General features: G+C 40.0%; 1 protein-coding gene across 1 annotated transcript; it reads left to right on the top strand.

Moving 5' to 3' along the window:
- Positions 1-9,753: 9,753 nt before the first annotated feature.
- Positions 9,754-12,128, top strand: NPVF (neuropeptide VF precursor). The gene is made up of 2 exons (XM_075081992.1): positions 9,754-9,894; positions 11,700-12,128. The coding sequence occupies exons 1-2, from the start codon at positions 9,754-9,756 to the stop codon at positions 12,126-12,128; spliced, it is 570 nt and encodes a 189-aa protein (XP_074938093.1).
- Positions 12,129-12,332: the final 204 nt, after the last annotated feature.

Below are 12,332 nucleotides of genomic sequence, written 5' to 3'. Positions count from 1 at the left end.
AAGATACATTTTTTAGCATATTTCTTCACATCCCAGACTGAAGAACAAGACAGAATGACTACAATGTGTCACATCCAGCATCTTGCTGTTTACAACAAAAAGAAACAAAAATTTGCCATGCGTGACTGATCCTATGACTCTGCAATAATACTTTTCTGGATTAGAATTGGAGATAACCCAGTATTCATAATAAAACTCCTTTCCAAAAATTTGTGTTCATCTAAAATCCTAGTCCTGAAGACATGTCTATTACATACCCATTAGTCTGCATGTGGAGACAGAGATTCCGTTCCTTTTGGCCACAGACATACTTTTTGACCTATAGTAAAATCACTGAAAGTCGTACTGAAATATGTTAGTAGAGACACTGAGTTTTTCTAAATGCCAAGGTCAGTTACTTTCACCAAAACCAAAAGCTTCTGGCCATCCCCTACTTCTCTATTAAAATGCTATTAACTCTCCTAAGCAGCTCCCCAGCGCTGCTGCCAAGTTTGTGATGCCTCTGCTCTCAGCATTCAGGGTACAACGGGTAGATTGTCCAACTAGGCTGATTGTTAGATGCTTATATTTATTTATTTGCACCAAGTAATTGGCACAGTTACCTGTGGAGCAGAATACGTCTGTGATGCTACAGCAGCCTAGCACATGACACTTAAATTAGCTACCCACTGTGCTTGTCCCCTTTTGCTGTTATTATCGCCCTGCCACACTAACAACTAATCAAATTAACAGTTACGTCCATCTGTTCTGAACCCAATTCCATGGCATGGTGCTAGGGTGGGATCAAGCCCAAGACCTGCCTCTTGCTCAGGCCTGGCATCTGCCTGTGATGTACCACGCTGACATACCCTCAGCCTTCTATTATGGTGACATCCTGTGTGAGAGGCTGGTGAGATGAACCTTAACTGGGAAATTAATATACAGCAGGGGGCAAGAAAGAGAAAAGAAAATATGTGAAAGTGGGAGTCATACAGCTGTTCGTCATACAGTGATGTGAAATTGGTAGTCATTATGCCCTCCTGTGTCTGGACAAATAATTGCTAAATTAAACAGTCTTTACAGAGACAAAGAGAGGCAGAAAAGGAGCTTTCCCCCTCTCCTCAGCAGCCTCTGGCAGCCTGCTCCTAAAGAACAACTTTGATTTTTTCTGTAGAAAGAAATGCAAGAGTATAGGGAACCATACAACAGAACTAAGTGACTGTTATCAATACCTCCAGTGATGTACTGTTGTAAATAGAAGAATAAACAGCTCACTACTGTAAAAAATTACAGGGCTGTAAATCCACTGGGGGATTGTGGTGGTATCATAAACTATAAGAGCAAAGCTCAAGTGGCCTTATACAGTCACCACAATCCAGGAATGGAATTATAGCCCTGTAACTCAAAATTTACTTAGTTCTTACACTTTACAGAGCAAGGAACTGTTTTGTAAAGCTTTGGATCGATGCCCTGCACAGACTGACCAGGTTTGCTCTTCTTGTCTTTCTGCCTCCCACTCTTTTCCTTTGCAGGCACCGCACACAGCTCGCATTGCTCCTAGCAATTCCCTTACTATGCAGCAAATGCCATCAGAGCTCCTTTGCTACCAGGACTAAAACTCCTTGATTTTGTCTCTAAGAAAATCTGTGCAAGGTTCAGGGAACTGCGTAGCAAACAAACTGACTTTGCATCTGATAAGGATTTTCAGGAAAAGTGTCGTATTAAAACTTCCTCCAGTACGTGTTTATCCGATGCCCAAGTCAATACATCAAGAATTAAAAAGTGACTCCCCAGGCCGTTGCCAGTCCACCCCAGAAATGTTGGGCACTACTGGCAACTCCTACCAGATCAATAAATGCTCTTTACTCATAAATTAAGAACACATTGTGCAACAGTTTTGAAATGTTCTCTTTCAAAACAGAGTGAGGTTGCACACAGCTGTTTCAGTATATATAGGCCCCAAACCAGCACAGCAATTAAACTTGAGTAATCCTCTTTTTTTCTCTGGATCCTTTCAGGTGAAAATGGCATGTTCCATCCTGTATTCAGGTGACTGATTTGTCCTCTCAGTGCTTTTTTCTTTTAATTTCTTCATAGGCTTTCCCCATTCAACTGCCCTGAGATATCACAGAGGAGCTGCAGAACAGCCAGTGCATGGGTTCCAGTACTCGCTTGCATCTTACCATTCCCAGTCTTCCCATTAGAAAACATCTACCCCATGGTCACAGTATAGGCATCAGATCTTCACAAGAATCTGTCCTCTATTTTTCAGATGAACAGGGATGCACATGCCATTAAAAAAAAAAAGAGAGGGAGGGAAACTTTTTTTTTTCACAAGACCATAAAAATTTCAGTGCTAAAGCAGTGAAGCTGTCCAGCTAGCCTAGTATGCTATCTCAAGCACTATGCCGTTCCATGTTTCAAAAAAACCTGCACAAAATCTGCAATAATCAGACAGCTGTCTGCATTGTTAATCTTGCCTGTTTTCAGTCAAGTTGGTACATCTCTTCCCAAGCCCTGCGTCAACCAGGTGAGAAGCCCTTGACCCTCTCCCTGGGAGGGGGTCCTGCCAGGAGTCTTGCTCAATGGCTTCCTGGGTCCTGGCAGGTCCTCATTTCTTTCCCAGGTGAGCTGACAGCAGAGAAGTCTGTCAGGCCTTTTTCTGGCTCCAGCTTATTTGACCAACAGCAGGGGAGCTGGCAAGGAGTGGCGGGCTCCCTCTCAGTGGCCCAGTCTGCTGGAGGTGAGCACAGCCCTGACCCTGATGCAGGGAGAAGTGCACCTGAAATGAGGCAGAAGTCCACCCCACCTCTCCCTATGCTCATGGCGGTGGGATAAGGACCTTTTGAGCTAGGATGGTGAATTATTATTTCTACACAAGCAACAAAAATAACTCCCAGTCCTGGACCGTGGTCCCAGCGTGTTGGCTGTGCTGCTTCACATTCCCTGCCACTTTTCCACAATGTAAAGAGATGTTACAGGTGTCGTGGCTAACACTCAGCTCCAGGTTAAATGATGGCACAGTCAGCTCCTTCACCACCATGTGAAAGGTTCAGTACTTCCTGCTGAAATGCTATTTCCCATGCCAGGATACTGTCTCATGTCACTGTCATAAAACAGCGAGGATAAAAAGCATAAAATTTTCTCTCCCTTTTTGCCTTTAAAAAGCAACATTAAGGAAAAAAAGAGAGAGAGAAGCTTTATTTCAAATAAGCTGGACCTGCTTCTCCAGCTTTGTCAGTAAAATGCTTGCAGACTCTTTCTGCCTCCAAGAAACGTAGGTGTTTTCCTTTAATATTTTTCCTCTCCTAAATTGCTTACAGTTTTTCCTAAAGTGAAAATCAGACCCTGCAACTCACAATTCAGCTAATAAATAGTGTATTCTTCCCACTCCTCAGTGTTTATATACAAGTCATAGGGGAACTATTAAATGAGCACAATATTTCTAGAAAAACATCATTCTGAAAAAGGGGAGAACAAGGAATGAAGGCATCTGCATCTATAACTAACAAGGTTCCAAGCTGAAAAAGGGAAGGGAGAACATGGAATAATGAATCTATTAAGAGTCCCTTGGTTAACAGTTAACTTGAATAAAAGCTGCTAATGGTTTTTTAAAGTCCTGAAAGAGTTTTTAAGACATAATTTAATGTTGTATTTTTTTTCTCATGCACTTTCCATTGCTGCCTGTGGACCCTAGATTTAATCAGATTTCTCATTCTTCTAAGACTTTATGAAGTCTTTCTTGATTTGCAGCCAACAAAAGCACTTTTAATAATGTATGGTAAAAGGGTTTAATTTTTAATAGACAAGAACAGGCTAGTGCTGCTACACACTGTAGTAGATTGGTAAGTACAGTATTACACTCTGCAGAGTAGTTAGTAAAAAAGAATGTATTTATATCCCAAATGTTATTGAAAACATGTTTATTTTATTACTAACATGAATGTATAATTGAAGAACCTGTCTAATCCAGAATTATTGTTCACACCTTATTTACCAAGAAGATAAAGTCATTTTCAGCTTGTTACCACAATAACTCAAGCCTCTCGTTATTCATTGTTTTCTGTCTCTCATGCTGTTTTGCTGCTCCAAAAGCTCAAGGAAAAATAAAATTTAAAAAAAATCTGAAGTTGCACATTCATATCCTGGATTTAGCTAATCAAGGGGGAAAACATCTTCTAACACTGGAGACTGATTCCTACGGGTTAACCTTAAAATAAGATTATTTACACCTTGCTATTTGTGTGCATTTGTCCTTTGTTTACTACTACCCAGCTAACAGGAAAGCTCAGAGCTACATGACTTAAAACTGAAGGTCCAATGCTGCAAATCAGAGAGCTGTTTCACAAAGGTTGTTTTTCCTTAACAAGCTATAGTACACAAAGACGGGGGCTTTCATAGCAGAGTAAATTCCCCCATTCTCCTGCAAAATCCCGAAAGCTGAGCTAATGCCTCATTAATAAAGATTGAAATTATCACTGTGCCCACAGTAATTGTACAGATGTTGAGCCTTTATACCTGTGGTATTTCAGCAGAGTCATTCCTGATTTAGTATTGGTTTCCTAATGAAATGAGGCAAATCTGTTTCTTTGTGCATAAGTGTGTGTCTGTCAGTCACCCTTGATAACTTTCAAGTCTAGAAGCCAAGCTCAGTTGAATTTGGCAAGGAGAAGTCTTGCTGAAATTCCACTTCATGATAACAGGCATGGCAAGAGAGGATAGACACACTGCTCATGCAGGGATCCTACAGTAAGGTTAATCCTTACTGGACCTCAGAGAATACACACTATCATTTATTCTTCAATCACAAAGTCATGGGAAAACAAGCTTCACTCGTTTCCCTGATCACTGAAATATTTACTGTCAGTATGAGAGGGACACCAGGCATATATACATATATAATGTCAGGATACTGGCACATATACAGTGGAGGTATGACTCTCTGCTTAAAGTCATATATATTCCAGGCAAATATACTTTGGATTGTGCACCAGAACTGAAGCACAACACAGCAAAGCCAGCACAACCCACTGTATGCCATAGGAATGTGTGAAGAATGAACAGAATTGCTTGCCAATGAAAAAAATTATACATTTTAAATTCTTCTTACTTCAAAATGAGCCATAGAATAGGTTGTATAATACATAATGGCAAAATGAATATATTATGAATGATTTATCATTATGGAAATGCACAAGATGCTTATTGGTGGCATGAGTCAAATAACATGCAATTTTCACACAGTATGTTGTTAATAATGGATAAGGATTTATCAGTATATTCTTATATAAAGAGCAATATTAAAACTTGTTCTTTTACTGGAATCAAAGAACTTACTGTGCATTGAGTTGCTTATGAAATTGAGCTACTCTTGCCATTACTACTAATTACATTTTAACATCAAATTTTTCAAGTAGATATACATCAAGTCACTGCAGTAACTCGTCACAGATCAGACCCACCTTACTGTTGTACCACTATGCCAAAATAAATGCTCTTTCCTGTGCCTACCTATACTAAATGAAGAGGAAAAAAAGAAGCAAGCACTACCTTGTCCTAGTTTGTAGCATGCACATGTAGGAAAACTCATTAAAATTGGCCCTGCTTGTGAGACTTGTTTCAGATATAGATGGGAGGGCTTGCTCCTATTTAACTGGGGAATTTTCAAAACAGAAGTTCAAGTCCTGAACTTCTCTATAGTCAAGTCCTTTAAACAGCTTGGCTGATGATGATGTAAGACAGCAGGACAAAACAAGTGTTGGACAAGAACCTAGGAACTCAAAAGTTGTTTTCAACAATGCTCCTCTCCATGTGCCTTAATCAGGCCCTTTGTGGATCAAGCTGGAGCAACTCAAAAATAGACAGCCCTCTTCCCCAATATTGTCTGTAGCCACCAACAAAGGTGCCTTCCCTCCACAAATAAATAATTTTAATAGATCATGCCAGGATGCCTCAGCTGCCTCAAGTTTGAAGTCAGCTGGGCCAGCTTATGCTGCTGCTGAAGATGGTCCAACAGCAGAATTTGCAGTCACATTGATGAAGAGTGCTCAGGTAATCCTTTCTGGTACTTGAGCATTAGGGTCTGACAAGTCCTTCCTCAGGAAAGATAATGAACAATCATAATAACTGCTTGACTTGAAATTTCCAAAGAGTTCCTGCTGTAGAGTCATCAAAGGTAAATTAATCCACAAGAAAGTACAGTGACATACAACTCTCTGACTGCTTGGCACGCAAAACACTTGAAAACCTCACTTTATGTTGATTTGAAAATCAACATACAGAGGACACAAACTGAATGTCAAGAAAGCCTGAAGCAGCTTAGACAATAGCAATACATTTTCCTATTCTGTCTAGGGAAAACAGAATTTGTATTTGTGCCAACCAATGCAGAAGAGTTTTTGGATCTTGCCAATTCCATTTAATTTAGAAAGAAAATATCTTCACACAGTTAATTGAAAGACCATTGATCATAAGGTTCATAAACCAGAAGCTAGGTAAAAGGAAAGCCCAACAGTAAATGATCACGTTAGATAGATATTAGTGCATGAATTGCATTCATTATTGTCTTTATTGTTACCATAAAGAAAAGGAACTTGAAAATCCATCTGTTCCCACAGATGGAAGCCCCCTGACATGAGGCTCCACAGAGTCAGGAACCTGCATTCAGCCCTCGGTGAAGAGAGACAGTTGCTGCCCCTGACCTGCCAGAGCACTGAGAGGACATGGATTCCTTGTAGAGGTCTTCTCCATTGACATTCTCCTTTTATTGCCTCTGTTTTCCAAAGAATTTGGCCCAGATTTGCAAATACCAAAATTTTGGTATCCCCAAAACTCCTTTTCCCTGCCAAGAATATTTATTATTTAAAAGAAAATAAAAAAGAGAAGTCATGTACTCTGAGAGGAGGGCTCTCTGAGCACAGATGATGCTTTCTTACTTCCTACATACATTTGATTATGTATGCACATGCAACAACTCTTTATGAATCATTACTGGTCCAGTATCTTTTACCTCCCCATCTACCATATCGCACTTTAAAACAAAATCCTGTAGAGCAGTCTCTGAGAATACAAGGGGAAGGACTGCCCATTGAGACTATGCAGAACTGTGCTTATTCCCATCATACTTCACTTTTCCCAGCACTTTTCTGAAGGAAGCACCAGATCTCTGAACCCAACCTTTTCTGCTGTCAGCCAGGTCCAGAAGGATTACACATAGCCATAGCGGCAAAGAAACAAAGAAATGAATGTAAATAGTGCCTACAACAACAAGGGAAAGCAGCACAGAAAAGCCAGTGACATTAAAATGCATTCTTTTCTCACAGGGGCTCCTAATTAGATTGCTAATACCATTCTCATCCATTTTAACAATTTAATGGTCTCCTGTCACATAAATAATGGGTAGAATCTTTCACACCCTCTCCACCTGGGGAGTTCACCTGAGAGAAACTGCTCCCCTTTCACCTCCAGCTCTGTCAATGAGATTTCCCTCTGCCCTGGGAAGGAAGGCACTTCCCCACACACACTGTGCCAGGCAGGTACACCTCAGATACCAGTAGCAAGCCACTGGTAGGTAGACCCCACCCCTAACCAGCTCTCCCCACGTAGTTGTGCTTCCAGATGTTACCTCTACATCTGGCTCCCAGGTCAGCACTCAACTGGTTGATCCCTTAGTCTCAGCCCCACCCCCTTAGCTCAGCTAGCATGGCAAACCAATGCTCCAGTGCCCAGAAGTTTAGTCACCCTTATCTCAGGCATGGGAATACTCCTGATCCCTGAACCTGTCCCCTAGAGTTCAGAGAGCTCATGGGAGAAAATCCAGCACCTCTCTGATGGAGGTACACTATTTATCTGTAATGAGGATGTGGAATGATGGCAGGTGGGCAGACGTTGAAGCCAGGCTAAAAGAGCAGTATTTCATAGGAATTACTAGGCAAGATCAAACACACTGTCTACCTAGTCCACTGTTTGCCAGAGGGGTCACTAGAAAGTATGAGAGTCTGGTAGCAGGCATTGTGCAACATGTCCCCTGTCCCCTCATGTCATCCTCTCCTTAAGAAGACTGCAAATTCCATCTAAAACTGCTTACTCTTGTCACCTTCAAGGAGACAACCCCAACACACTGTCCTACCCTAGGTGATCCCCAGTAATTACAGGAGTCTGGGGAGACAGGGACCATGTAACTATGAGGAATGGGGACAAGATGGTCCAAGCTTGGAGAATAGGGGCTTGCTGTTTCTCCTGCTATTGGATAAGGATTAAATTGTGGGAGAGGGAAAGAAGGCATTGTTATTTCTCCTAAGGAGATCATTAATTGGAATTTATTTCTCTTCTTTTTTCACTTTAAGTGACTCTAGTAAACAATTTAGGTGACAGATTTAGTGTTTCCTGTTATCTTTGGTCAAGTTAGAGCTGCAGTCATGTCAAAGCAGCTTCCAGCATATGACCTGTAGTTCTCATGAGTCCAATAGGAGGCCTGAGTATCTTGTTAGCTCTAATACAAAGCCGCTTAAGTCCTCCAGGATCTCAGTTTCAGAGAATCTAAGGCAGAAATGACTCCATGCATACCACGCAACTTTAAACCCATAAAATCAGCCAACTTAATTATAAAATGAGGTTACTCCAAACCCTTCTGCTCCACAGTGCAGTAAAGACAGTAACATACAGTTACAGGTGAACAGTCCATACTAACCGTGCTGCCCACAGCATGAAACCCATTCGCTCAGGACGACTTTGCTAATGCTGTGATGGAACCAACATTTTACAACCCTGGTGTTGAATTGCAAAAAAACTTGTCTGGAGTCCAGTTTTCCAGTATGTGTATTTACCATGTGCAATCAGATTTCTTCTTATACAGCTCATTTTAAGTATTAACATATGAGATTTAGGCAATCATTTCAAGAATTTAAGAATAACAAATGGAAGAACAACACAATATGCTTCTTTTATGGCATTCTGGCTCACCAGCCTCTCTAGCAACCATTTCAAAGCATGCTTTAAGGGCACCTTTAGTGTGGAGTCTGAATCCCCTTTTGGGACAGAACATGCACGGGCAGTCCAGTGCTTTTACGGCATGCAGCAAAGTGGCAGATGCCTTTTTAAAAACTGCTGATGGAAACTTGGCCTTAAGAATATAGATCTAACATGACCTTTGAAATTTCTAAAAACTGAACTGATGGGCAGAGTTCTAAAAGCATGTTCCTAATTCAGTCTGAACAAAAATTAACATGTTCAATTTAGAGCATATGGCACTATGTACGTCAATAGATCTCATTGATGCATAACATCTCTTATGACTTGATCAACCACTTCAATAGGCAGCACTTGATTTCAATGGGCCAAATATCCCTAGTTGTACGTAGTATTATACAGTCCAAAAGGACCATTTAGGCAGAGGAATCCTTCAGAGAACACTGATACAAAAGAAAGAAACAGGGTGTTTTTGTCTACTAGTGATGCAACATTGTGGCAGTTTTAAGTCCCTCTGTTATGGCTCTCAAATTTAGCTAATTAAGACATATTTCACCAGAAGAAAATATTTGTAAAGTCAGCGTGTCCCTAACAAGAAGCTGTGTTGGTTAAAAAGGTTCACAAAAGAAATTCCCAACATTCTTCAAATATATTCAGATTACACCCTTAATTAATATTAAGAATTGAAGCTTTTGAAACTGATGTCACAGGGAACAAAATCTTTTTGTTTTCTGATCATATAAAATGATGGCAGTTTTCTTTTCTGTACAGATTCTGAGCTCTCTAAGTAAGCTTAATTTGAGAAAAATGAAAGTAATTTCAACCAAGGAGTTTATTCTATTTGCTTTAGCTACAGTGGTCTTTCTAATATCAAATAGTATGTGCCTGGATGAACCGATGAAGTCCAGTCTGCAGAGCAGAGAAGACGATGATGAAAAATATTACGAGGTAAGATCTGTATTACTATGACATTTGGGGGAACTGTGGGTCTGATCCTGAGCACTTTGAATTTTTTGGCAAAGACTCTCCTAACCTCACTGCACGGTATTCAGCATTACAGCACTAGCAGTATGAAAGAGGCTTGCTGAAAGAATTTTCAGGAAATTTATTTGCTCAGACATACATACTGTGTAAATCAATTCATGTTTCAATTTTCTTGCAATACAGCCTTGCAATCAGGTTGAGACTTTTTCTGAAATGTTTCTTACTTACACAGTGGGGCCTCAATTAACATTCCTGTCAGGCATTTTATGCACATAATATAACAGAAACATTATTAATCCAAAATTAATAAAGGCATGCTTGTAATACTCAAAGAATAATGATAAACAGGGAACATTATAAATCTAATATAGTTAATGGTCTTAAAATTCTACTCTGGAAATTGACTATAAAAATATCTTTGCAGGGCTGCACATTTATTATGTCTCAATAGATGCCAAATCAAATTTGCACAGTTCATCTGTATTATTTTTCTTGTCTGCCCTGAAAATACTCCCTGGGAAATGAGAGCCAACCTCTCTTTTTGACTCATCATCATTGGTGTAATAAAGATCCTTCAAACCAAAATACAACTTTAATTATGCCAGCAAAATCCTGTGGTCTTCAGCTCACTGTCTTTTATGTACTTCAGAAGGGGTGTGCAGGTGTGATCAGAGGGATGGCTTATTTAATATTTTAATCATGGAGTATGAACTAGAATGGTTCATTCCCCTCCTCTCCCAGGAGCTAGAGAAGCTCCCAGGAAAGTTACCAAATGGGGATAAGGAACTGAAATCAGGATTAGTAGCTTTTGTGTCTTTAACTGAAATTAAAACACTTATTTGCACGTATTTTCTGTTAAGGCTTCAAAACTCATTTTTGTCACAAAAATAAGTGATTTTCTATATGCCCAGGGAAGGAATACTGCTATATAGGAAAGGGTCATGTTGATACAGCTATTTTTAGGGCAACAACTGCCCTTTATATCAAGGGACATGTAATATACTAGGCTCAGTTCTTCCCTGTATGCCAGCGTAGATGCAGAAAGTAGATTTTGTGCTGGTTGCAGGAAAATTAGGAGTCCAGGAGTTCCTAGCACATCTTGCATACTGGTGGAGGACTAAAGCAACTTAAAGCTCAGGACAATCTCTATGCTGCAAAGCCAGAACAGGCATGATGTGGACTTGACCCAAATGTTTTCCATTTATTTCCCTGGCTGTTAGCCCAGCAGAATATTGGGTCAAAAGCATCCACCCAGTGCTTAGGAAGAAATGAGCTACACCTTCAGGTAGCTTGGCCCATCCTCCTGTTCATTCAGGCCAGATGAGTAAGAGGCTGGGTCTGTGTTAAGTCACTAAATATAGTCAGCATCTTCCCCTCCAAACAGCTTCAGTTGGTGGTATTATCAAATATGGACCTGACAATGACTCCTGTCCACACTTAACTGATGGCACAGGTACCAACACCTATGCCCAGAAATATTTCCAACTGACACAGTTTGAACAGTTGTAGATACTGATATGAAGATGTGCTCTTGTGGTTGGTGTACTGAAAAGGTAAGCAGGACAATGTCTGCCTATGAAATAATCCATATGAAGTAGCTCACACTACAATGGAGTTTAGCAAATACAGCTAAAAAGCATTAGATATCAAGAAAAGAGTATTACCCAGCAGCTTTCTAAGGAGATATGAAAATGAATGCTTTGTGTGATTGGTAGCTGGATTCATGTCCTATAAAATGATAGCATCCTTTTTTTAATTATTTTCCTTAGATTAAAGATAATATCTTGGAAGAAAAGCAGAGGAGTCTCAATTTTGAAGAAATGAAAGACTGGGGATCAAAAAATATCATTAAAATGAACCCTCCTACAGTAAATAAGATGCCAAATTCAGTTGCTAATTTACCTCTCAGGTTTGGAAGAAATTATCCAGAAGAAAGAAGCATTAAACCAATTGCTAATTTGCCTCTGAGATTTGGGAGAGCTTTTGGAGAGAACATACCTAGGCGTGCTCCAAAGGTATCACACAGGCTTGGGAGATCTCCACTTGTTAAAAGTTCCAGTCAATCACTTCTAAATTTGCCACAGAGATTTGGGAAGTCACTGTCCATCGGTCTGTCTCAAGATGTTCAGGAATCTGAACCAGGTAATACTATGCAAGCATTCAAGCCATATATTAAAAAGCATATTAAATCAGGTTAGCAATGATCAAATACAATCAGACTTCCTCAAGGGATATTCCCTAAGCATTTCAGTATGAGTCCAATTTGCTAAAAGAGAGATTTGCAGTTCATCAAATAAAAAAGGTCTCATCACAAGAACCAGTAGAGAATCTCTTTATGAAATATTTTCTAATGAGAAGATGCCAAATAGCCAAAGCCGAAAATGTTCATATGACAAGACTAG

The sequence above is a fragment of the Phalacrocorax aristotelis genome, chromosome 2 (assembly GCF_949628215.1).
Source record: "Phalacrocorax aristotelis chromosome 2, bGulAri2.1, whole genome shotgun sequence".
Lineage (NCBI taxonomy): Eukaryota > Metazoa > Chordata > Aves > Suliformes > Phalacrocoracidae > Phalacrocorax > Phalacrocorax aristotelis.
The sequence above is the reverse complement of the archived record's forward strand: the minus strand, read 5'-3'. Positions and strand labels throughout refer to the sequence as shown.